This window comes from Dicentrarchus labrax, unplaced genomic scaffold (assembly GCF_905237075.1).
Source record: "Dicentrarchus labrax unplaced genomic scaffold, dlabrax2021, whole genome shotgun sequence".
NCBI classification, from domain to species: domain Eukaryota; kingdom Metazoa; phylum Chordata; class Actinopteri; family Moronidae; genus Dicentrarchus; species Dicentrarchus labrax.
Genome location: NW_026136706.1, coordinates 7,479,810 through 7,505,415, shown reverse-complemented (window position 1 = coordinate 7,505,415; position 25,606 = coordinate 7,479,810). Strand labels below are relative to the sequence as shown.

At 38.8% G+C, this 25,606-nt stretch overlaps 1 protein-coding gene across 1 annotated transcript in view; it reads left to right on the top strand.

Moving 5' to 3' along the window:
* The window catches only part of dnah7 (dynein, axonemal, heavy chain 7), a 71,286-nt gene that overhangs the window by 13,115 nt on the left and 32,565 nt on the right, over window positions 1-25,606 (top strand). The window contains exons 20-36 of the mRNA XM_051405003.1: window positions 5,109-5,302; window positions 7,212-7,410; window positions 7,591-7,731; window positions 8,976-9,188; window positions 9,298-9,407; window positions 10,202-10,370; window positions 11,046-11,148; window positions 11,901-12,028; window positions 12,156-12,368; window positions 13,039-13,137; window positions 13,475-13,723; window positions 14,851-15,000; window positions 17,918-18,100; window positions 19,854-20,030; window positions 20,326-20,457; window positions 22,202-22,423; window positions 23,396-23,593. Of these exons, the coding sequence (XP_051260963.1) occupies window positions 5,109-5,302; window positions 7,212-7,410; window positions 7,591-7,731; window positions 8,976-9,188; window positions 9,298-9,407; window positions 10,202-10,370; window positions 11,046-11,148; window positions 11,901-12,028; window positions 12,156-12,368; window positions 13,039-13,137; window positions 13,475-13,723; window positions 14,851-15,000; window positions 17,918-18,100; window positions 19,854-20,030; window positions 20,326-20,457; window positions 22,202-22,423; window positions 23,396-23,593 (2,880 nt within the window). The remainder of the gene's footprint in view (window positions 1-5,108; window positions 5,303-7,211; window positions 7,411-7,590; window positions 7,732-8,975; window positions 9,189-9,297; window positions 9,408-10,201; window positions 10,371-11,045; window positions 11,149-11,900; window positions 12,029-12,155; window positions 12,369-13,038; window positions 13,138-13,474; window positions 13,724-14,850; window positions 15,001-17,917; window positions 18,101-19,853; window positions 20,031-20,325; window positions 20,458-22,201; window positions 22,424-23,395; window positions 23,594-25,606) is intronic.

The following is a 25,606-nucleotide window of genomic DNA, read 5'->3' as shown; positions in this document are numbered from 1 at the left end:
CAGTGTTGCACCAGCATTCTCAAAGAGTTTCCAAAGGGTAATTGGCGTCCTCAGTAGACCTGAAATGAGACACATCAATTTCAGCCAGTGTCCTCCAGAAAGCCCAGCCTGACTGCACCATCAAATAGAAATTATGGATTTTGTCTGGAAGGGGCAGGGCTATACTGAGCCACAAAGAAAATGAGGTCACCAAGGGACAGGGAGCCTACACACACAGATGTGCATGTGTATTGTCTAGTCTACTGTGAGTTGTATACACAGTGTTGTGGAGCATGTTGGCATAAATGTTTGTACAGTACTATTTCCGCTTGCGTCTTCCCACTCACCTAGTTTCAGGAAAATAGGGCCCCATTTCTTAAGTTTGTCAAGCTTTGGTTGAATTCAGTGAAGTTAACTGAAGTAAGTACTGTATGTATGCTGGGGAAACAAACATTTTTTTATGTAAAGATACAGTTAAATCTACAGATAAACTCAACCGGGACTATATATACTGTGTGATTTAATGGATGATTGCGTTATATTTCAGTTTTATTGAATCAAAGATGGAAACATCAGACACTTAAGGGCCTTGTCAAACGTGGAGTCTTCTAAGTGTTTGATGGACAAACGCACTAAGAACACTTTTACAGTAGGCTACATGTAGTTTGGTAATATTGATGTGCATCTCAATGATTAAACGTTGCAACAAAATGGCATTGTCACAAGCCATTTTCCTAATGTGTATGATGTTACTGCTGAGTATTTGTATTTGCTTAAACTGGCAAGCCTCCACACAGCTGCTTAGTTAACTTAATGGGATTAGACAGTCAGGAAGATTTTTCATTGTTACCCGCTGTGTGAATTTAATCAGAAAGTAAATATGCTGTTTGATGTTGGCATTTTCTTTTTTAGTAAGGTAATTATGTAGTTTCAGTGCACTGAAGATTGTCAAACTGTTTTCCAAATAAATAGGAAGGCACCTGTATTACCACTTACTACTGCTTTACTGTTTCATAACACTAATCAGAAGTGCAAGTAAAAGTAGTGTTCAAGGTTTGTAATCCTGCTCTAGCAGCTCCTACTGGTTGGAGAGGAATCCTGCTTATTTTGCCATATATAGTCTCCAAGAACAACTTTTTAATGCATATCCGAAAGCAGCTATTATCTGTTCCACCTGCTAATTTGAAAATTGCCCGAGGGGGATAATTCACAAGACTTTAAGTTTTTTTCTATGCCTAACATGAGTTGAGTTGTTTACTGTCAGTCTCTTGAACTGTCACAAGAATAATTCAGTCTATTTAAGTCTCTTTGAGAAAGGAATCCATCTATGTTGCTTTAAAACAGGCCAGTTTGTAATATTTAGCAAGATATATTGGCAGAAATGGAATATATTATTCATACATATGTTTTCAGTAGTGTATAATCACCTGAAAATCAGAATTGTTGTTTTCGTTAGAATAAACCGTTTTTATCTACATGGGGAGTGGGTCTTCTTCTACATAGTCTGTATATATCTATAACTTCCACTGAATTCTATACACTGGTTCTTTAATTGTTGTGTATTTTAGGGTTTCTATCTATGACTTGATTAAAAAGTAGGTTACTCAATGTAAAGTTTGTATTATGAATCTGAAAAATAAATAAATAATAAATATGAATCTATAGAGCCACCAGTGATGATAGTAGAATGTTATCTTCATAGAATTTGCTTTAATTGTTAGATATCATTCGGTATGATCCTAAATGAGAATAGTGAGGATCCCAAATCTCTAGTTCTCAGCGCCAGCTTGTCTAAATGATTTTAAAAACACAATGTATATTGTTTGCATCATTTATCTACATTTTAAATGTAGTGCTGCAGATTAAGAATGAATTATAAATGGTGAGCTTTATGATTCACACTCTGCCCTTCTTCTGTAATCACTTTTGTTTTACATTGTTTACTGCTAATGATTCTAGTTCACCACACCATGTAGGCCAGTTATAGGAAAACACCCCTCTGCATAGGTTCATACTGCATCAAAATCTGACAAGACAAGAAAGCATCCCTTCATCTCGTCCATAGCATTGATCAGCAGTGCATGAAATTGGAATCATCTCAACTCTATACTATCACAGAACAGTGTGAGCAAAAAGGCAGGCTACAGTGCAGCTATCCTACCCACAAATCACATCAGGGGTTTTTGCCCGGGCTGTTGTCATCAGATCAACCACTGGGAGCTGCTCAAGAATCACTGATCTTCCCCTGCCTCACAGCCTCCACACATAGCTTCTTTTTCATCCACTTTTCTTTATTTGCTCCTCGCTTTAATGTGTCACTTATCTACTATCGCATGTGCAATTGCAGATAAAAACAGGGCCAAATTCAATTTTAAAGACTTACATCTATGAACCTGCTTTCTTTCAACTTTGCAGTACACCACACCCTTGCCCCCTCTAATGAGCTGACGAAGGGAGAAACAATCGACCATCTGAGCTCATGGCAAAGATGACTGGCATACTGCTTACTAACAGACTGATAGATTCACCCAATTATAACGCAATTATAGTCAGTAAAACAATAGTTAGTCAGTAAAAGAATAGCTCACTTGGTATGACACTCACGCTCGTGCAGATATAATACTCTGCAGGATGTGTCTTAAATATACAGGACATTTTTTTTGTGCTGGATGTGTGGTGTGTGTCACACATTAGAACTAAGAAAAATAGTTTCTTTAGGTTATGTTTTTTTCACCACACAGATTGCAGAGCTGCTATATCAGCTGCAGACAGTTCCTGTACCCCATTGAAGCCATCTGTTTGGTGCATAAAATCCACATTATCACACATAATACATGCATTAGAACATTGTTATCCCTTCAGTGTGCTCATGAATAGCTTCCCGCTGGCAGACTGAATATAAAAATAGCCCTCTTATTACATTGCCCTCTTAGAGAATGGGCCAGAATCAGAAGTCCGATGAAATCTATGAAAAACCAGAATCAAAGTTCATCAAGCAGACTACACCAGTACAAGTGTATGACCAGTTGAAACACAGACAAAGCTTTGATTTAGGCTTTAAAGTGAGTGTCAGTTACTTTATTCTTTCCTACCGACTATTGCCTCGTAAAAAAAAGATCTAAATGGCTTTAATTTCCCATTTGTACCGTGTTTACTTATATTGTATGGTGAGCCCACAGGGGAAAAAGTCACAAATGCATGAGTTAACAGCCTCTGCTTCCACTCGAGTCATCATAAGAAATCAATACCAAATCATGAGAGATCAAAAAAATGATTATCCTATATTTGTGCTTGTGGTTTTTGAACAGAACTCGAAGAGATTAAAAGTATCTTTCAGTGGCTGTGCTTCCTTTTAATGGACAGTGACCCTTGATACGAAAAGGAAGTTGTGCCAATTCAAAGCAGTCCAATAATGTATATCCTCCTCTGCTGCTTTTCCAACAGTATTGATTGTAGACTTTTCCAGGGCATCTGTTACAGTAGAATTGTTTGTATTACACACACTGTCCATCATTGAATATCTTGTCTATATGTTTTTCTTTTTATTTAAAATCTTATTAACATCATTGTGTATATGGTAACATTATACTGTAAAATCTTCTATTGTTGATTTAAAGCTACGCACATATATTGTAAAGACATAATATACATATTTCATTATACAGCCTTGTTTTGTTTGTGTGTATAATGAATACATTTCCTTGATTCCTTGATGTAGGTGGCTTCACTTGAACATTTCACCTTCCCTTTTGTTAGGAGATGTGAAAACTCATGGACATCCAGATGTATGTAGTTATAAAGCAAAGACAGGTTCAAGGCTAATTTATCACAGCAAACAAAGATGAAAGCACACCACCTTTTTTGTAGGCTAGCTGTTCAACTATATCAGCTGTTATTTCCCTTACGGTTTATATTGTTTCCATTTGCAAAAGTTAGAAACCATGTATCGTTCAGTAGAGAGTTGTGATTTCTTGCAGGGTGGAATGGCAAATAATATTATGTTGTATGTTAATGATGATTTAAAATGCTGTATGACAACAAAGCAAACATGTTTTCTATGTTCAACATCTTTACCTTTTTATAAATAGCATGTTCTTAAGTCACAATGTTTTTCACTTTGGCTCCATGGTAGCTCTCCATTTTGCTCCTTCCTGCATTTTATTCCATTCAGGGGATGATATCAGGCTGTACGCTTCATTTTAGAACGACCAGTGTTTTCATATTAGCAGGTTCCGGCATTCACTGTCCAACCTTGAAGATTTTTATTTAGGCACTTCCTGGGGGTGACAGTTCCAGAGGATATTGAATTAGTGTACAGATGAGATGATATCAGAGCTGAAATATTTCATAGGTGCTAGACAGGCCTCAGGTGAAATCTCTATTACTGTCCCATCATAGATTTTTTTAGGGCGCTGTGTGACAAGTGGTCCTCACTGTGGAGCATAGAGTGGATGTAGCAAAGGAAGATATTGCAGTGTTTTAGTGTTTGCTTCAAGGCAGCAGTGACAGTACTGAGAAAAATATGAGAACAACAAACTGTTTTTCTGTCATATGTTTCCTTAATGAAGTAAAAGGTACAGTATATTGCCGGCACTTAGATGTTTTCTTATGCTAGGGAATTAATGTGAGGGTGAAATTGGAACAAACACTTTTGTGAAACACACATACTGTAGGCTGTTTTGCAGATGGTTGTGTCATTTGACTGGGATGCAAATGTGATGAAATTGCTGCTTTCTTGCAGATGTAGTGGCCTTGAGTGTTCCATTACAACAAAGCTTTACAGTCCAAAGAGACAAAGTAAAAAAATATCTCATTAGCAATTATGTGAACTCAGAGAAAAATCTTCAGTGGGTAGTTATCAGCAGTTTGTGCCAATTTACCTCTTGTCAAACTAGAGCGCAGATACTGGGGACTTGAAATTAGTCTGAAAGGACCTGAAATTGTCCAAAGCTGTAAAACGTCCATTTATGTGTTTTGAACATGTTTATCTTTAACTGTGTGTTGTTAGGAGTTGGTGATGGTAATAAAGGGTTGGTGGTTGACCTCTGAAACTATTGTTGAAGTAAATTTGAAGTACTTAACCAAAGTGACTATTTGCTTTAAACACCACTCTCTCCTGTCTGTGTTAGGACAAGCATGTGTTGGCAGTGATAGCCATCGACAAGATGCTAGAGAGGCTAAAAAAGTCCAATGAGCTTCTGGAGATGATCCTCAAAGGTCTTAATAACTACCTGGAGAAGAAGCGTCTCTATTTTCCACGGTTCTTCTTCCTGTCCAATGAGGAGCTGCTGGAAATCCTCTCTGAGACCAAAGACCCCACAAGGTAAACTTATTAAGTTGATGCTCAGCACCCTTGCTAGCCCCTAGTAAAATACTGTCCATCAGTAGCCCACTCAGTTCACTCAATACGTTGTCCAAACTTGTCTGGGTATTTAGACAATGATAAATAAACTAAAGCACCTTCTGTACAACAACAAAAATGGTGAAACCACAGACCATTCTCCATTAAAAAAGACTCAAAACAGATTCAACATGGGAAAGAATCAAATCCAGGAAGGGAAACAGTAAACAATTTAAAAGAGTTAACGCTTCTGAGAATGTTAGAGGCTAGAAAATCTTCAGCTCTGCCAACTAGTGGTTTCCCCCAGAAGCCAAGTCATTACTAATAGCCAACCCATGTCTTATTTCACCCAGGGTGTTTGGTTAATAATGAATGTGATTCCAGACAAAAGATTTTCTAGACTCTCTGTTCCTGCCATTTCTGGCAGATGTCTTTTTCGTATGCACTCTATAATCCCTCTATTCTCACTTTGACTTCTGGGAATTGTCATCACATCAGTACAGATGCACACAATCATGAGCTCTTCTGTAAAGAAGGGATTTCTGCAGCAGTGGGAGTGTCGGTGGGCCTTGGAGGGCAGTGTAATGATGGGAAAGTGCTGAATTTTTGAGAATTTGAGTCATTGGTCTCTGAAAGGGCTTGCTTTTATTTCAGGGACAGAGAAAGTAAGGTACCAATTTTTTTTTGTTTTAATGCTTTAGCATGGGAACGGTTTTCTTATTTTCAAGTTTCCCTGAATGTTCCCTGTGCAGGGGGCTATGTCTATGGTTGTCCTACAAAGTGCAGAAACACAGATATATAAAGCAGTATAAAAAGGAGGAAATACTTTGTTTATTTTGTGATATTCAAGAAGCATTAGTAACAATAAGAAGGACCTCAGCAGATCTGGCACTTAAGTTGGAATTAAATTACTTAGAACCAAGAACAGCGACGGGCACAGGACATGGTGAGAATGCAAATGATAAAATTAGTCAGTGAATGAGGTTTTTTGGGATACAACTGGATTGTATCACAATTACAACTAAACACTGACATATAATCTAATAAATTCAGCCCTTAAATGTTACAGATCAATGGAAATTCTCTCCTTAAATATTATTAAAAAAAATCATTATTACAATGTAAAAAGACAGACAGTGAGCAACCCTATGTGATTCAGTGAGCTTTGAAAAAAAGTTCTTCTGCTCGTGTTTCATGTCTCGAATCTTTTTTCATTTTTCAAAATTTCACAAGATGGAGACAGATGTTCAAACTGGGTGCATCATTACTCTTTTCTATAATAAATACACATTTTTATCATCATTATCTACAAAAAACAGCATGCACATGCAGTATAGATGTGGACTAATAAAGCACCCTCACACTAGGGGATACCTATACCCATTAAAAGCCTGTATTTGTAGAATTTAAATGTGATTTTGCAACTTTCAAACAAAGAGTGGGGGGGTCTGTCTGGGTAATATTGATCCAGACATATTCTGACAATTTACTTTTTGTCTGGATGGTTGCACAGAGAAAGCAGCACATAAACATCTCAATAGCAACATCTGTTGGTGTCCATCATTGTCTACACTAGATTCCTTCATACATATGTTTGTGCTGTGCACTCAGATTTTGACAAAGCTCGCAACCCAGTACACAATCAAATACTTTTGTGCGTAAAGTTGGACTTGAGAAACAATGCAACCATGAAAATAGCTGCATTGGTTTATATTGAAATAGATCTGTGTTAGAGCTGTGAGTATTCTTCATACTGATAAAATATCCGATGTCCCTTAGTACAGTGTGAAGAGCCAGTGTAAGATATACTTATATTAAATCAGATATACTGTATAAATTAGACAATATCTAACATTAAGTGATTAAATTGTCTTGCTTTACTTTCCTCCAGGGTGCAGCCCCATCTGAAGAAGTGCTTTGAAGGCATTGCTAATGTGGTGTTCACTGATGTGCTGGACATCACCCACATGAAGAGCAGTGAGGGTGAATTGGTACAGCTTCTGGACATCATTTCCACCTCCAAAGCCAGAGGCCAGGTGGAGAAGTGGCTTCTGGAACTCGAGATGGGCATGATTGCCTCCCTCCATAAGGTGTTGTGTAGATTGTTGTTGCCCCATTTTTTTAAGCTTAATTTATGTATGCAAATAAGTTGTTTATGTACCAAAATTCAGCCTGCACATTCAAGGCTTCTCAGTATATGCTTTCTTATGTCTTTCATGCTACATGCACCAGGGAGTTAAAGCGTCTGTCCCTCTTCTGTTCCATTGTAGGTCATCGGGGAGGCAATCCAGGCGTACCCCAACGAGCTGAGGATCAACTGGGTGCGTGCTTGGCCAGGCCAGACGGTGCTCTGCGTCTCACAAGTCTACTGGACAAAGGATATTCATGAAGCCATTAAATCAGGCCAGAAGGTAAACAAGTGTCTGCAAACATGCATTTTGTATCCTGAATTACAGTTTACATTTGTAGTGTTGGGATATGGTCCCTTTTTATAGTATAAGACACTATATATATATATATATATATATATATATCTGTTGCCTGGGATCTTTCATACAGAAGCTCACACTTAGCCCCGCTTTGTGCCTCTCATCATTGCCATTATATCTGAGTCACAGCATCTCAGCATCTGTTTTTCAAAAAAATAAATCCATGTCTTTTAAAAAACCCAGAATGTCACAAACACTTACTGCTGTTTTGAAGGTATTTCAGGAATCCTCAAAGACACTTCTGGATAGAAAAATAGCCCATCAACATGTACTACTTTAACATTTTGGTTCAAGTCATCCAAATCATTGTTAATAATATTTTTACTGCGCGACAGACTTTAATATTTTTGTAGAGATAGACATACTTACATACTTTATTCTGTTAATAATGCAAGCAAGCCAGTGTGTGTGTTATGCTCATGTCTACTACCGTATGCTCTGAAGTTCCATGATGTCTGTATCAAAGCTGTAACTATGGCAACACATGCCGTGAAGTATGCCATGTCAGACAGAGCACGAGAAACAGCTTAAACAAAATATTTTCAGAAGTTCTCAACATTAGTCAACAAAGTCTGATCACTCATAGATAAACTGTATGACATACAGATTACCTTTCAATGAATGTGTTACTTACAGTAATGACTTACTTGGTATCATCTAATTCAAAACAGTTGAGCTTTAAACACAGAGGTGTTCATGGGAACAGCTGGTGTGAATGATGATTACAAACTTTATTAAATCAGTCACATCAAATGAAGAGCACCTATATCTCATAAACTGACACATCTTATTTTACTCATGTAGCCAGCTGAGGTCTGCTGCCATAACCAGTTGCGGCATAATGCTGTTTTTATAAAGTTGGACTTGAAAACCCCTCTGTATCACAGCTTATGTGTTGTTGTTTTTTTTAAATATCCTTCAAGAGACTTTACACAATTTACCTCAGAAGGTGAAGCTCATGCCCAGCCAGCAACAGTACCTATAAAACAAGAAAAAGTGTAGTGTTTTTTCTCATGGACATCTTGACAGTGATGGACTTAGTAGTTGTTGCAGGGGTCAAACTTGTGACCTTCAGTTTATAGATGGGGTCTTGATAGCATCCTCCCTCTGCCTTGATAAATGCCCGCCTGCTCTGCCTTCTATTTAATCATGCCTCTCTCCCTCAGGCCTTAGATGCTTACCTGGAGCAGAACAATAGACAGATCGACGACATTGTGGCACTTGTACGTGGCAAGCTATCCAAGCAGAACCGAGTGACCCTCGGTGCCCTTGTTGTGTTGGACGTCCATGCCAGGGATGTGCTTGCCACGCTGGTGCAAAAAGGAATAAGTGACGAAAATGACTTTGAGTGGCTTAGCCAACTGCGCTACTACTGGGTGGTATGTAAAAGGAGCACTGGTTGGATGATATAAGTGTTTGGGGATTCATTTCAAATTATTATGCATACTCAGTGACTGACTTCTGAACTCTGGATCACACCCTGTGCAGGAGAACCACCTCCAGACCAAGATGATCAATGCCGGTTTGCCTTATGGTTATGAATACCTGGGCAACACTCCACGTCTGGTCATTACCCCACTCACTGACCGCTGCTACCGGTAAAGCTTTTACACAAGCACCCTCAACAGTTCACTCTCTGTCCTTTTCTAAAGTTTATTTGTCAGTGATGCTTGCAGCTTAGGTCTTGTCTAAAGCCTAATTACCCTACAAAACCCCAGTTGGAGACGACTACACATATCCCAAACTATTAACCAATCCCCTACCTTATTATTCTGTCTAGCTACTAGGGCAGTTTTTCAAGTTTTTAAAGATTACTGCAACAATTTACAGTTTACATATTTGAAGCTGAATCCCTAAATCAATCAAAACACATCTTAATCCCATTGATATTAATAATATATTCTTGCACTGATTGAAGACTTCAGTCCTAATAGCATAGGAAAATGTGTATGTAACAGAGAATATAAGAATAACAAATATATTTTGTCAAAGAAATGTTCAAAATAGTTAAGAAATAAGGTTTACATAATTGGGTGACCATGATCATATTGTACCATGTGGGACAATGACATCTATACAGTATGCAGCACTTTGCAGACATTTTGTGGTATACACCTAAGTTATGTTTTAAAAAATATTGTGTGGTCAGAGTTTAGAGTTTATTTTGAATCCTTAGCAACAAACACTTCCTCAATTGACTAATAAACGGTTGCCAAGTCCCTGTATTGCAGTGCAGAAACTGCCCACATATGATGTTCCAGTGTGTTTGAAAGTATAGCACTCTGCCACCTTCCAATGTATGCACATACTACAGTGAGGAAACACATAATCACATAAATCACTGACAGGCCATAAGGTGAGTTTTCTCCCGTGTCTGTTCCTCCTACTTCAGCACTTTGTTTGGCGCTCTCCACCTCCACTTGGGAGGGGCCCCTGAGGGCCCGGCTGGCACAGGAAAAACAGAGACAACCAAAGACTTGGCCAAAGCTGTAGCCAAGCAGTGTGTGGTCTTCAACTGCTCCGATGGACTGGACTACATTGCTCTGGGCAAGTTCTTCAAAGTGAGTACATTTCTCTTACCATAAGTTAAAATTACTAGAATTTTCTTACTACTTTCTATCAAAACTTTAACTGTCACACACAGTTGTGAAAGTACACATAACACTAACATAACCAAACTGTTCCGCGCAAGTTTAAACCAAATACGTAGCAGAAATATTTTACCTCTGATAGTTAATCAAAAGTAGATATTCCCAGGTTCTGTTGCCCCCTTCTTTCAGAAATGTACAGATATAGCATAACTATCAGCACTTCAAAGAGTCAGATAATAGAAAGTGACACAGGGGATATTCGTCCCTCCCGTTCTTATTTCCTCCTGTCACAGAATAGCATACAGACATTTAAATGTCCATGTCTACACGCTACAACCTATCCAAATATAATGCAGTGCTTGTTTCTCTACCATTATGCAAATATATGCAATATGATGAAGTGATATATAAATATATATATATATATATATATATATATATATATATATATATATATAATATATAAAATATATGCAGTCAATAACACAGGTACATTGCTCCCATAACAAGCCACAAGTAAAAAAATCCAACTTTTGTTTACAAAGAAATTGCCTACCTTACTGTACGTCTTCCCACTTGCCATACTGACAAAGCTGTGTGTGTGTGTGTGTGTGTGTGTGTGTGTGTGTGTGTGTATCTGACAAGGGCCTTTTGTCCTGCGGAGCTTGGGCCTGCTTTGATGAGTTTAACCGCATTGACTTGGAGGTGCTGTCTGTGGTGGCTCAACAGATTCTCACCATACAGAGAGGTTTGAGCTGTTTTTTTTCTTTTTTGACTTTCTGTTTTTTCCGTTTGATCTTTGCATAAATTGGCAGTATACCAGGAACAAGTTTGGCATATTCTCACCAGTAAAAAAGCAGGTTTTCACTACAAAGAGATGCAACACGGAGCTAAGGCAAGTTGTGTAGGCTGGCCAGCAGAACTTCAAGTATAACTTTGTTCAGTGCAGCTCAGCAGTGTGTCCTATGTGTGCTATGGGCGTCAAGTGACTTTCAATATAAGATGCAGGAGCCAAAGGGGTATACAGATTTTTCTCAGCTCAAAAGTTTGAAAATGCTGTTTTTAAACCTGGAGTTTCTTCTAATTCAAATCATGTTGTAAGTTGTACAGGTTTTAAAGCCTTTTTCAATCAATTGAGAACAGCCTTGAATCCAATGACTAATTGCTAGTTTAACGATAAGTAACCATGAGTGTTATGGTGTGCATTTGTATTTAGTTGCATCGAGGTGTGCACAGGCCCTGACTGTCTCTGATGTGCATTTGTCATATACTGATATGGCCTACAGTTATGGTGGATACGGCATCTACGAATATGCTCTTCAGGGTGTGCTCATGACAAAAAAGTGTCCAAACAGACAGCACCCTAAATCTGCAGTCTGAATAAAGACCCGCCCACGTTGATTGATGTGCAGCCTCTTCTCTTCAACTGTCTTCATCAGAGTCAAAAGACACAAAGTACAAGTTGACACATACTGTATCTAAATGCATCTGTGTGTCCAGGAATTTCAGCCCATGCTGAGTTGCTGATGTTTGAAGGGACAGAGCTAAAACTGAACCCTTCCTGTGCTGTGTTCATTACTATGAATCCTGGCTACGCTGGACGCTCTGAGCTACCCGACAACCTCAAGGTACAGTATCAGTGTCTCAGCCATTCTTTTTCTACTTTAATGCATGCATCAGAATACCTAATTTTACAACTATAATATATTCAATAAATAAAAATGTTTCCATTCAGCAAGTGTCTCTTTACACCAGGCTCTGTTCAGGACTGTGGCTATGATGGTACCGGACTATGCAATGATTGCAGAGATTGTGCTCTACTCGTGTGGCTTTGTGACTGCTCGACCGCTGTCAGTGAAAATTGTGGCCACTTATCGACTCTGTTCGGAGCAGCTTTCCTCACAGCATCACTACGACTATGGGATGAGGGCGGTCAAGTCTGTGCTGACTGCTGCTGGAAACCTCAAGGTAACTAATTTTAATATGATGACTTTTTTTTTTCACCTGAATATTTTCCCACAAAATAATTTTAGTTTTTAATTTTAGTTACGCAACGCATATGTAGCTTACGTTATGCTTAATAACTGTTGTTGTGACAGTTTTGAAAGATTTTAATGGTGATTTCTTTACATGAAATAACATTTTAATGAAGTAGAACCATCTTTGATCATTGAACTAAATGACAAATGGGAGGAAAGAGTGCCTAATTGGGGTGCAACAGTTTCTCAACTCTTGCTCAGTCTGTGCTGATGAAAGTTGTGCTGAGCAAGTTAAAAGGCAAACATGCACATAGCTAAGTTTAATGTCTTGCAAGGAACAGTTTTAATTCAGAGGAAGCATTTAGTTTATTTTAAGTAGGATTGGGTTACATATTGGTAAGCAAAGACACTAAGCCTGTTGCCTTTTTAAAAATTTGTCCTGGAAAACAGGCGTTATTTACAACCTTACCACACCTTTATAGTGACTTTACAGTGACACTTCTTAAACTCTGCGAGTGAAGCGCTTTACATCATTACATGTAAATGTATGTTTCTTTTTTCTGTCATTGTCTGACTTTTTTTACACATATTTTCTCATCTCCTTTTCTCCTCTTCTTTTCTCCTCTTCTTCCTTGGGGGTTTCATTTCTGGCACCACAGCTCACTTTTCCAGAGGAGAACGAAGACACCCTGTTGCTGAGATCCATTATTGATGTCAATCTGCCCAAGTTCCTGTCGCATGATCTGAAGCTATTTGCGGTGCGATAGAGTGGAGCTCCTCTTGTCTTGATTAATGGAGCGATACACATTAAGTGATGTCAGTCCATGTTAATTCCAGTTAGTTCCTTTGAAACCACAATGCACACGGACAACTTAAGTCCGTTTGACTCAGAACAGTTCAGTAGTATGTGTATGTGTGTGAGTGAGTGGTTGTTTACGCTGAGTTTCTGAATATCTGCATGTTTGCATGTGAGAAAGCTTGTGTGTTTCCATTGTATGTTATGTATGTGTATGTTTAAAACTGTGTTTAAGTATCTGTGTCCCCTTATTCAACTCCAAAATTACTGGCTCATTTGCCTTTGCCTTTCCATCTCAGGGTATCACCTCTGACCTCTTCCCGGGGGTTGAGCTCCCTAAACGCGACTACCGCATGCTGCTGGAGGCTGTTGAGGAAAACTGCCAGCGCATGAACCTGCAAGTCACCGATTTCTTTGCCGAGAAAATCCTGCAGATCTTTGAGATGATGATTGTGAGGCATGGTTTCATGCTGGTGGGTGAGCCCTTCGGAGGCAAAACCAGTGCCTATCGTGTGCTGGCAGCAGCCCTTCATGACGTCTGTGAAAAGGTACAATGTCCAAATCTAACTGGTAGGCTGTAGAGGAAGGTGGGTGTTGTGCTCTTTATCTGTTGAGACCACAAGAAATAAAAGTTGTGTGTGCTAAACTTGATGGTTGGTAGAATTACAAAAGAACTGTGATTTAAAATCATGGCAACAGAAGTTTAGAAAAAGTGCACATTAGTTTGCAGGTTGTCAACCTACTATATGTCATGACTCCCTATGTGGCAAGTTCTGATCAATAGCTATTGTAAAATAATTATTTTTAGTATTCCCCTAGTTGTCCTTGAGGTTCAACTTATTTATTATGTTCCTGCCAGGTGTTAACCTGATCAATTTGTCAGAAGGTTTTGAAAAAAAGAGCCTAATTTTCAGATGGTTAGCCATGCATTTTTAATTGTATTTTATTCAAAATTTTGATGGAATTAACTGAGTCCTTGGGACATGAACTTGCTCAGTCAGTAAAAGAAATATAAACCTTCATGTCAAGTAAAAATATGTGTTACACTCAATATCCAAGGCTTATCTGAGCTACATGTTTGTCCCAAGTAAACACATCCATCCAATTTGTCAGAGCTGTAGTCTTTGTTTAGTAGTTATCGATCTCACAGAGAAGAGCAGAGCTGGCTTGTTGTATTTACATGGCTGAGAGGTCTGAGAGGCATCCCACCAAGGAGACAGATGAAGGCCTGCTGATGGAACGCTTGGGAATGCCACATTTATCATCGTCATCCTTGTTGGTGCACATCCACTGATCATGTCCAATCCCCCCTCCTCCCCTTGCTCTCCTTTTTGTTTTTGTTTTTTTCAGTAGCTCACTTTTGTCATTGTTTTTAACTCAAAGTGACACCTTGTCTGGATAGCCGTTTGTTGGTGTTTTTGCTTCTCATCCTCATTTAGCAGAAGTCCTGTCATACAAAAACTAATCTTCTAAGCAATTTATGAGTCTTGGCAGAGACAAGTTGGTCAAATGAGGGACATGCCACGCTCATTTTTGCTGTTCTTTTCAAGAGTGTATCTATATACTATTAATGTATGTTCATATGTACAGATCTATTTTTTGTCTGTGCGTTTCTTTTTCTTGAGTTCATGTTTTAATTTATCTCCTTGTCCATTGTGTGTGGCTGTTCCACCAGGGTTTGATGGATGAGAACCAGGTACAGATCACAGTTATCAATCCCAAATCCATCACCATGGGCCAGCTGTATGGCCAGTTTGACCCTGTCTCTCATGAGTGGTCTGATGGCATCCTCGCCGTCAGCTACCGATCCTTCGCTGCCTCCCAGGTAAGACGGCTGCCCTGACTGAATACAGAAGTAAGGGAGAAAAAAATATTCTTGAAACTCACAGGCAAGTTTTTTCATGTTTTTTATGGACACAACAAAGACTTTTTATTGAAAATTATTTAACAGGTAATCAAACAGAAAGCAGATGCACTGTTGCTATGGTTACCTGTAATGTACTACAGTAACTAGTAATTTTAATGAGCTCCTGCCTGTCAGTCAGAAACAAGTATTTTGTGTTGCCTCGGTATAAAAATGTAAACATTCTTCTGGGTTTGTTATTGTGGAGCTCAAAAGCTGAAAACCTTTTTGATGTTTATCAGAGTGGCTCTCTCAGTCATGATGGAACGTGGGAAATCCACATCATTTATCCTTGTGGAGATGCCACACCTCCTGGTGGATGAGGACATGGCTGAGGAAGTTGCCTTGCTATTGGTATCCTCACACAGATTTCTCAAGGTCATTGATTGAGTCTGTGCCTGGGAAACTACTGTGTTTAAACAGGCTGCCAAAAATACACACAGAGCTGGGATTAGCTCTAAGATCTAAGTCACATTTCACACCTGTGCTAACAGAGACTAATATGTATACTCTCTGTTAGTTTCATTCAGTCTTTTTAATACAAAAATACACTTCACTGTTTAGCTTATTACACACAAACCTTTAGTCCACCATAAATGGCTTCCGAACAGTCTTGATTGATGTGCTTTTTTTAAAATTTGTCCAAAGACTCACAGACAAACTTTGTCTTTGTGGAAGAAGTTTCGCTGTAGGAGAGATGTTAACATTTTTTTAAAAATGATGCTTCTCTGGGGAACATGCAGTGTAGTGTCTATCATACCTCCACCTGCTGTTCTGCATCTGCCGCATCACAGTCGGTGGGTTGTTGGTTTTGATGTAAGCTGCTAGCATTTTAGTAACGTGTCAAACTGGGCTTCGAACATCATACGGTAGATCTTGAATCTTGACTCTTGTTTTTCTCCTCAGGAATGACAATCATTGCTGTTTGATTGCGTTTGCTTACTAAAGAGGTGACTGGGGACTGTTGACTTCAGGGTTCTCAAGTCCTATGTCCTGTTCTTACCTTACATGTAAATTGCCATGATTAGTCAAAGCAATGACATCTTAACTGAGACATAATATCAGCATAGATCACAGACTGATACTGTCTCTATGGAAACAGGCATCTGAAGCAACTATGTGTCACAAGTTCATTCAGAAAGTATTTGGATTATATCTCTGTCTCAGGTACTTTGTGCTGTGCAGCTAACCGTTGTGACTTTTCCTAGGAATGAGCTCAAAATAGACATTCAGGCTACCGACTCGTAGGGCAGCACAGAGATGACAACAGTAGAGATGTACAATTATGCTGTTGCAGTAAACCCATGTACTTCCTTAATAATGAGTCATTTAAAACTGAACCACCTGGAGCAGAAAACTGCTGCTGAACTTCTTCCTATGGGTGGAAACCTTAAAAGCATGGTGCACTTGTGGCACGTTGGGATGCGGCCTGAGGTGCAACATCCTCAAATGTTTGATGTTGTAGAAACAGCAAGATGAAGAGACTCGGATGCATTATTGTCTGAGCGCTCTCAAGTTTAGGATTTATCATTGTACAATAGGCATGACATTCCAATTAATTTCAAGATGGTAGAAAGAAAGGCTGCAGTGACGGGGTAAACAAAAGAAACATTTTGCTGTCTTGTTAAATTTAGATCTTTAATAACTCTCTTTCCTTCATGGGGATACACAGCAGACACACACGGACAGGCGATTTACAGATGGCAGTGGGTGCATGTCGTAATGGAAAATCATTTGTTCGCCCTATTCTCAAATTGTTTACCAAATGAACTTGTCATTTTAAAAATTGTCTCTGTACATAAAGTTGTCATTTTACAAATTGTTTTTTTTGTCAATGAATAAGGAGTGTGAGGAGTGGTTATGACAGCCGAGGGAGAACATACTGATGCAATGAAAATAGAAAACGAGAACAAGGCTGGTCTTAATTCAGTTTCAAAAAACTCATTTTCCTCTGTGGGAAAAAAGTCCTTTCTTTGTTTTGCTCTTTTTTTCTTTTCTTCCCTGAATCACATTTACTAAACTAATTTTTTGTGTGCTAATCTGGAGTCAGCAGCAGTGTAGTGTATTAAACTCACTGCATACACAATGTAATTTTTTTATTTTTTTTTCTCAGTGCCAACGCTCTGTCAGATCATTACATTACAGCATACTCACTTCCCTCTCAAGCACCAGATGGCCCCAGCCCAGGCATCTCCATTTGTTTATATTTCAACAAATCAATTTAAAGCACAGCTCTTGCCAGTCCATTTAACTGGAGAATTGTCTCTTGTTGTCAACCTCCATTATGACAGTGTAGGTGTTAATTTCATTCATTTAGCAAACATTCTTTGCTTAGATTATAATGCACAGGAGTTCTTTTGTGACCTTGAAAGTATGCACAGTGATTTGTGTTAGAGGGAAAGAAATGAAAACAGTATGTGCATAAACCAAGTGGTAGAACGTGAATTCTTTCTGTGCACTTTTAAGCTCTTCTTCTAAACTTTAAAGCCCCATGAATACTTAAGGAATTTTGCATATTTTAGCCCAGCAGGAGCCAACCTTCTGGTAAATTAAGATACTCTTTTCCTTGAACTAAAAAACTTCCCCAGGGTTTGAAAGTCTATCTATCTATCTATCTATCTATCTATCTATCTATCTATCTATCTATCTATCTATCTATCTATCTATCTATCTATCTATCTATCTATCTATCTATCTATCTATCTATCTATCTATCTATCTATAACAAGGCAGCAGGTCAATATTGGTGACCGTTTGTGACCTTTCTTCATGTACTTGTGCCATAAATGTCGCTGAACGTTCCTTCAGTGCGAGCAATCCTGTTTCTTCCTTCTCTCAGAGCCCCGACAGAAAATGGCTAATCTTTGACGGCCCAGTGGATGCCGTGTGGATTGAGAATATGAACACAGTACTCGACGACAACAAAAAGCTGTGTCTGATGAGTGGCGAGATCATTCAGATGTCACCGCAAATGAGCCTCATCTTTGAGCCCATGGACCTGGAGGTAGCGTCGCCAGCAACGGTGAGAAGCACACCCTTTTGATTAAGGGTTTCATCACAATGTGTCCATTTTGTAGCTTTGATGGTTTCCAATCTCTGGGTATAGCTGAGGATACATCACTTATTGGTGTTATTTAGAAACATCCAATTTCTGTTCACAGATGGTAGTTTTCTTACTTTAACATTGTGCTGTGAAATGCTGCCCATCACCCCCTAACCCACATCATGTTATCAACCTTCATATTACACAGGCTTTCACACATGGTGCCCTTCATGCCTGTCATTCTTAGACACACTCTATTGTTCATCCCTGTAGTCATGCCCTGGTGCTGTCATTTTCTGTTCTCCGCCCAAAGAGTGAGTCAAAAACAGCTGAACAAAATACATTTGTGGGTTGATCGTATTTAGTCTTTCCTTAATTGTTTTCAGACTTTTAGATGAGTGTAATGAATGCTATTAAGCTCAAAATGACAAGGAAGTACTTTGTTTGAAAGTCAGTGAAATTACATTCCGCTTCTGTTTTTCTCCTCTCTTACCCAATTGTGGCAAAAAAATAATTGAATGCTGGTTCGCTTTGCTAGTTATTGCAGTTATTTTCACTGCTATAAGTACTGTGCTAAGCCTGTAGTGTCACCAAATACGTCTTTTTACCAGCCATTTATGATACATGTGCGTGAGTGAGCTTATATGTTAGTATGTGCTGAACACACACTGTTTTTTGAAACAACATTTAATTTTGTACCAAATCTGTGGCGCACAGATTTCTTTTTGCTAGCCGTCGATAACATTGATGACCAGAAGGGCAAAATACCCACCGGTTGTGCAGGTTTTTCAAAGATGCTCGAGGAAATATCCAGCATATTTTAAATTCAGTCAATCGTAAAACTTTGCAAACAAAGAAATCACAGGACTGACATCTCTCTATTCCTTTAAAGTTTAAATTGTACCTTTCCTTATTGTTCTTTGTTGTGAGGAAGTAACAAAGGCTCTTGATTTCAATACATACCTAGATGCCTTGAGAGAATACCTTTGCATCTCCCTGGCTCTACTTCTTTTTATTAAACAGACTTCTATTTTTGATTCTCTATAGCCTGGCAGCTGCTCCTTTCATCATGCTGAATGCAGAGGCATCAACATTTTTGTGATCACAGTGAACTCCCATCACTTTGTGCAGGGCTCCTTTTGTGCACTGTTGATCTCTCTCTCTATCACTTGTCTCTCTTCTCTCTTTGTCTTTGAATATATATATCATTTTTCTCTCTATATGTGCTATCTTAAAGAGCTACCCTTCATTTTTCTTTCTCTCCTATCCCATCTGCATGCCTCTTAGCTACTGCTCATGCATTATGTCTTCACCCATCTCTGCTTATCTCTTTTCTTCTAACTTCACCTGCACTCCTATTTCTTGGGTGGGACGTGGGGCTATTGGGATCTCATTAAAACGCTTCTCTTCAGGAAAAGGCTGTATTATAGTCATCCGATATTCATTAGACATGGTTTCACATAAACAGCACGCAATTAATTATAGTATACGTCAGTATAAAGGATATGGTTTAACTGCAATGATTTAACTGCAGTAACAGTTTACAGCATTGCATACAATAATTTGCTGATAATTAAACTATTGTAATTCTGGATACTGGTCAGATAGTTTGACTCATTAGTTAAGATATATACTGCAATAACAATAATATTTGTATAAAATAATTGTTCTTTATGATGTAAGTACCACTTGTTTAGGTTTCTGTTTCAGATGTGACATATTTTTTTGGCAGGTGTCTCGTTGTGGTATGATCTACATGGAGCCTCATATGCTTGGCTGGCGGCCCCTTTTGCTGTCCTGGCTCAATACCCTGCCCACCACAGTCAATGCAGCGCACAAAGATCTCATCACTGCCCTTTTTGACCGCATCCTGCCAGCCTGTTTACAGCTCATTCGAAAGGCCGCCAAGGTGCTAAACCATCCCCAAGAAACAGAGTTTTATTTCTAGCTGGAAGTGACTTGTATTGGAATAAGTTTCTGCATCTACAGCTACATGAGATAATACTTGATCATTACGAAAATGCATTAATATTACTTTGACATATGTTATATTTCTTCCAGCATGTTTTACAAACTTAAGTTTTAGAGTTTTAAAATAGTTAAATGTTTCAGTTTCCTACAGCAATGTTCTGAGTCTGAGTATTATACTGAGACATCACTTTGGCAAATTCTAATGTGTGTTGTTTCTTTTGCCTCGATTTCAGGAGCTGTCCCCAACCTCTGACACCAATCTAGTCAAGTCCCTGATGAATCTCATTGACTGTATGATGGATGAGTTTCATGATGAGGCAAAGATGAAGAGCATGAATGAAAATGATATTTGCTCCTGGTTGGAGGTTTGTGTACACATCTACTGCTAGTACTGCTACTAATTATTAATATAGTATTATTAACAATAATAAGATATTGATTGAAAATGTAAACCCTCAAGTGTCTACTACAGCATCATAAAACGGCCATTAGGGGTAATTAGACAGCATTGTTGAGTTAGTGTAGGCCCACAATCCTACAAGAAGGATTTACAGTGCAGCCCAGTGTCTTGGAAGAAGTCTACCACATACAATATCCACTTTCCTCTCAAGTCTCAAGGAAACTGTTTCATAATCTGAGTGTTAACGGTCCAGTGGGTAACATTTTGGAGAATCTATTGGCAGAAATGGAATATATAAAGCATAACTATGTTTTCATTAGTATATAATCACCTGAATATAGGATTGCTGTGTTTTTGTTACCTTAGAGTGAGCCTTTTAAATCTACAGACGCCGTGGGGTATAATACAGACTTACATAAAGAGAGAAACCACACTAAATGAGTGAAATCACTGGTTTTGCTGGTCTGAACAGCAAGAAAAGAGAGAGACTGACAAGAGCTAATGGTGCCAGATACACTGCACTATTACAGGGAACACTGGCCATGCATTATCTAAAGGCGAACATCATGACAACATGCTGACAGACCAATTTTGCCAATTTTACCTCAATAATCACTCGTTCCCAAATAGTTAAAATAATAATCTTTAGCTGTGGAATTAAATTAAAAAACAATAATTTCAAACTATTGTCTTCCATACTAATATTTGAAAGGGATCATTTGGCACATTCCTTTCTATGATCTGCAGCTTGATTGAGTTATTTTCAGCTTCATTCAGACTATTGTTACCTTCGCATTCTTACATCAAAGCAGTGAGTTCACAGCTCAAGTTATGAACTGAAAACAAAATAATCAACCTTGGCATTAATCCCTGTGCAACGCATTGCATTTCTTTCTTTTACCAAACAGTAAACTGAGTTTACAGCCTTTTTCCTTTGACATATACTGTTCCAATCAAGTCTGCCTCCAAACAGGCCCACAAAGAGTGGAAAAGTTTTAGCAGATGAGCCCTTTCTGCTGCCCCCTGCGTGAGTTTCAATTGATTTTTTTGCCTCTGAATCCTGTCTTTTGAAAGTACTGCTATTATCCCCCTGTGGCACACTGCACTGATGAATGCCTTTCAACCTTCTCTTCCATGTTTCTCAGCCAGTCATTATCAAAGTGTTGAATTAATCAGCCTTTTAACAGCAGGTGCTATCATGAGGCTGCTAAGCTCATGATAGCTCATGAGGCCTCTGAAATTTTCAGTTTCTACAGTCTTCCTGCTGTTTTTTTTTTCAACAAAGACATCTCTCTTCTGTGGATTCTAGTGTTTGTCTCATGAAATAATCTGTACATAGGTTGACGGATTCACATGGTTGCTGTATGTTTTTAATCAATTCAATAATTGCAAACCTTGTCTGTGCAATGAGATTTTTGATGGCAAATCCTATGTTCTTGCAGACAGTATCAATGGTATTTACATAGTTACTTGTTAAAGGTCCAGTGTGTAACGTTTAGGAGGATCTATTGGCAGATATGAAATATAATATTCATAGGTATGTTTCATTAGTATATAATCACCTAAATATAGGAACCGTTGTGTTTTCATTACCTTAGAAAGGGCTGTTTTTATCTACAGATACCGCCGGTCCTCTTCCATGGAGTGCGCCAAGACATTAGACAACCAAACACCGGTTGTAGATGATCTTGTCCTTTCCTTTTACACAGGGCATCTTTGTGTTCTGCCTGGTGTGGTCAGTGGGTGCCAGCTGTGATGATTCAAGCCGGAACAAGTTTGATGCTGTAGTAAGGGAGATACTGAACGGCCCTTTAAGTGAAGAGACCCGGGCCTGCCATGGCATTCTGGCCACTGTTGAGGCTCCATCTAAACAGCTCACAGTGCCCCTGCCCTCTGAGGGAACAGTCTACCAGTATCGCTTCATTAAAGAGGTAGGGCTGCTTCTGATCATTGTGCAACTGAAAGCCTTTTTTGTTACCAAGAGTGATGTCTCAAATACACTGTGAAATTTGTGACTTACTTCTTTATGAGATGCTTATGGAATAAACTTTGGGAAATTTTAGTTGTGGTTTACATATTAGGAGTTCAGAATGGTACAAAAACCAAATATCTTCTGTACATTATTACCACAGTAACTGACAACAAACATGAGAGAGCCCCCTCTACTCATTTTTTGTCTTTGTGTCATCTTTATAAAAATTCATGGCTGTAAATTCTTAGTTTATCATGGAGGTTGGTGAACAAAGTATTGTTGTTATCAATGTTACAGTACAGTTCCCCCTTCTAAGCAGATTTGAAATACTACTTTTAAATGTGTTTTGAAAAAGGTGTTGACAGAACACTTCTAAAATGTGTCCCCACAAAGCTTTTAAGCACATCTGGACTGTTGTTATTTTGGCATTATATTTTAGGAATGATCAAAGTTATATTGCATACAAGATAGTTTTGGTTGAGATAATCATGAAATGAAATGTTCATATCGGTACAGTCAGGTTGTGGATGATGTGGGATTTAACAAAGAAGTCTGAGTACATAAGACTACTATGGATTTGTCCTGAGTACAAAAGGCTAAGGGTTGGTCGATGCAACATGTAGCTTTTGAGCCATTTACTTCATACACATCAACTATTGATATTTTTGTAGGCTACTGATATGAATCAATTCTGAACACAAGGAAAGGGTCAGATACGATTAGTGACCTTATATGTACAAATACCTGTATTGTCTGTGTCTCACAGTATGGACAAACTTAGTTGTGTGCTCCATTTCGTCATATTTTCTTACCTACAGTCAAAGGCTAGACAATTATGTGTCCCTGGTGTGCTTTAGTTGAGTGGGAGCACAATACCCTTTCACATCACAAACGCAATTCTTAACCTTTCTTTTTCCGAATTCCTCTTCAGGGCCCAGGCAGGTGGGAGCTGTGGACAGATGAGCTAAAGACTGCTCCGCCCATATGCAAAGACATGCAGTTTAATGAGATCATCGTGCCCACTGAGAACACAGTACGCTACATGGCACTGATGGAGCTCCTCGTCACCCACCAGAAGCCCAGTATTTTCATCGGCCCTACTGGTACTGGCAAGAGTGTCTACATTACAGTGAGTTGCCTGCTGTGAATCATTTTATTAATGTAACGTTTGGAAAGCACAAAGGTATTTTGCACTCAGCTGAAGGGAATTTTAGGTAAGAATATTGCAGATGGACCATCTCTGGTAGATTTTATCTACCACAGCTGCTTAACATTACATTACCTACCATAACATTAACTCTTAACCTTTTGTGAAGTGACCAAACAGTAAAATTAATCTCTTATCTGGTATATATTCTCAATCCATTTTAGGAGTTACTTTAAATATTGTCAGACTACTACTTATCCAAAGGAATAACACAATTTTTGAATGTCATAATTATTGTTCTTTAAAGTGCTGACAGTCCACAATAATTATTGAAACAGTATTAAAAAATACTTGGGGAGTTTTCTTGTAATAAATGTATGATTACATTCAGTGTATCTCACCAAAATGCCTTGAGGCCTAACAAACGTGCATTTTCTTCCTCATTAATCTGACATTTTAGATATTTGTGTATGTATATTTGCAAGTTATCAATGTTCTTCGTCCCCATGTTTGCTAGCACTTTGCTGTGTTTTCTTGGCTCCTTAACCGCCGCCAACTGTCGGTCGGTGAATTAGCTGGAAACCATCGGTGGGGATGGGAATCACGCTGCCTGCATGCTCATGCACGTGGGTCCTTGTGCATGTGCACATGATGCAAACAAAACTGGGACCTATTCATCAAGAAATTTCCCCATTGTGCTACACGTGGTCAAAAGCTCCACAGGGTACCTATAATAAGCATGAGCTAAATTGGTCTGCTTTTTTTTTTTTTTTTTTAGCTCTGTAAAACTCTATTCCTGCCTGTCGTCTATTCTCTAAGGGAACTGGGGATTGGACTTTAGAAATTATTATTATCATATGCAGAAAAACACTGCCTGTGCTATCAATACCATGATTCTGTAGGGTGAGTGAACATTTGTTTTCTAAGCAGTGTATTCCCGGCCTCAGGAAACTAAAGTAAGTGCTCTGTACACACAAATCATTTGGAGGCAAGACAGCTACAGACACCAGGTGTGAAACGGCCACCTTGGAAGAATACTGAGTATCTCTCAGCAGACATTCAGCTATTTATATCAAGGACTAATCCCCCTCCTTCCCTCTGCTTCATTAGTTCATCCATTAGTGTGCTCAAACTTGAGACTCTGAGGTGAATAGAGATCATCTAACTGGGGAGCCTGCCTTGTTCTCCACTTCCTGCCTGTCTGTCTGGTGGAGCAGCTCTGTCCCTTGCAACCAGTGGACCATGGCTGAATCCTAAATCTGGCAGGAGTGATAAAGTAGCACCAGCACACAGACCATAAGAATATTACTGGCACCAGTGCCAACAGGCAGCTGTACACAAGGGTCCTTCACCTACCCCAATGTAGTCTTGAGCGAGACAGAGAAACTGTGCCACTGGTTTATAATTTAGACAAGAGGATGATGATGCACCATGGCTGCACCCTGTGATCACTCACATCACAAGTCCCCTTTAATAATGCAGGTCATTACTCACATGATTCCACAAACATGTGTTGGAGCTCTGTGTGCATGTTTATACATATGTGCACAGGGGAAGCTACAGCCAAACATACATGGTATTTAATAAAAGTGCCATAAAAATAGATTCAATCCAAATAAAATACATCAAATCACCTATTACTATGTTCTCTGTTCATAGAAACAGAGAGGGCCATTTGTCCAAAAGGGCATTTTATCAAAATGCCCTTTCATAAATGCCTCTTTCAGCTTTTAGTAAAATGCACTATTGTAAATCTTCATGAAAAATCAAAAATTCATTGATTTTACCCTTTTGACCAGCAAAATATTACTTCAAATCATGTCCTCCGAGGGTAACTAACTCACTACTTCGACTCACAAAGTCATTTTCAGGGTTTAACTGAGATCCAGCTTTTATCTAATGAAATACTCCCTAAATGTCACGTTTAATTAGATTATAAAGCTTATCACAACCATTTTGCCAGGATCATATTTGAAAGTGATAATTTTCTGTGTA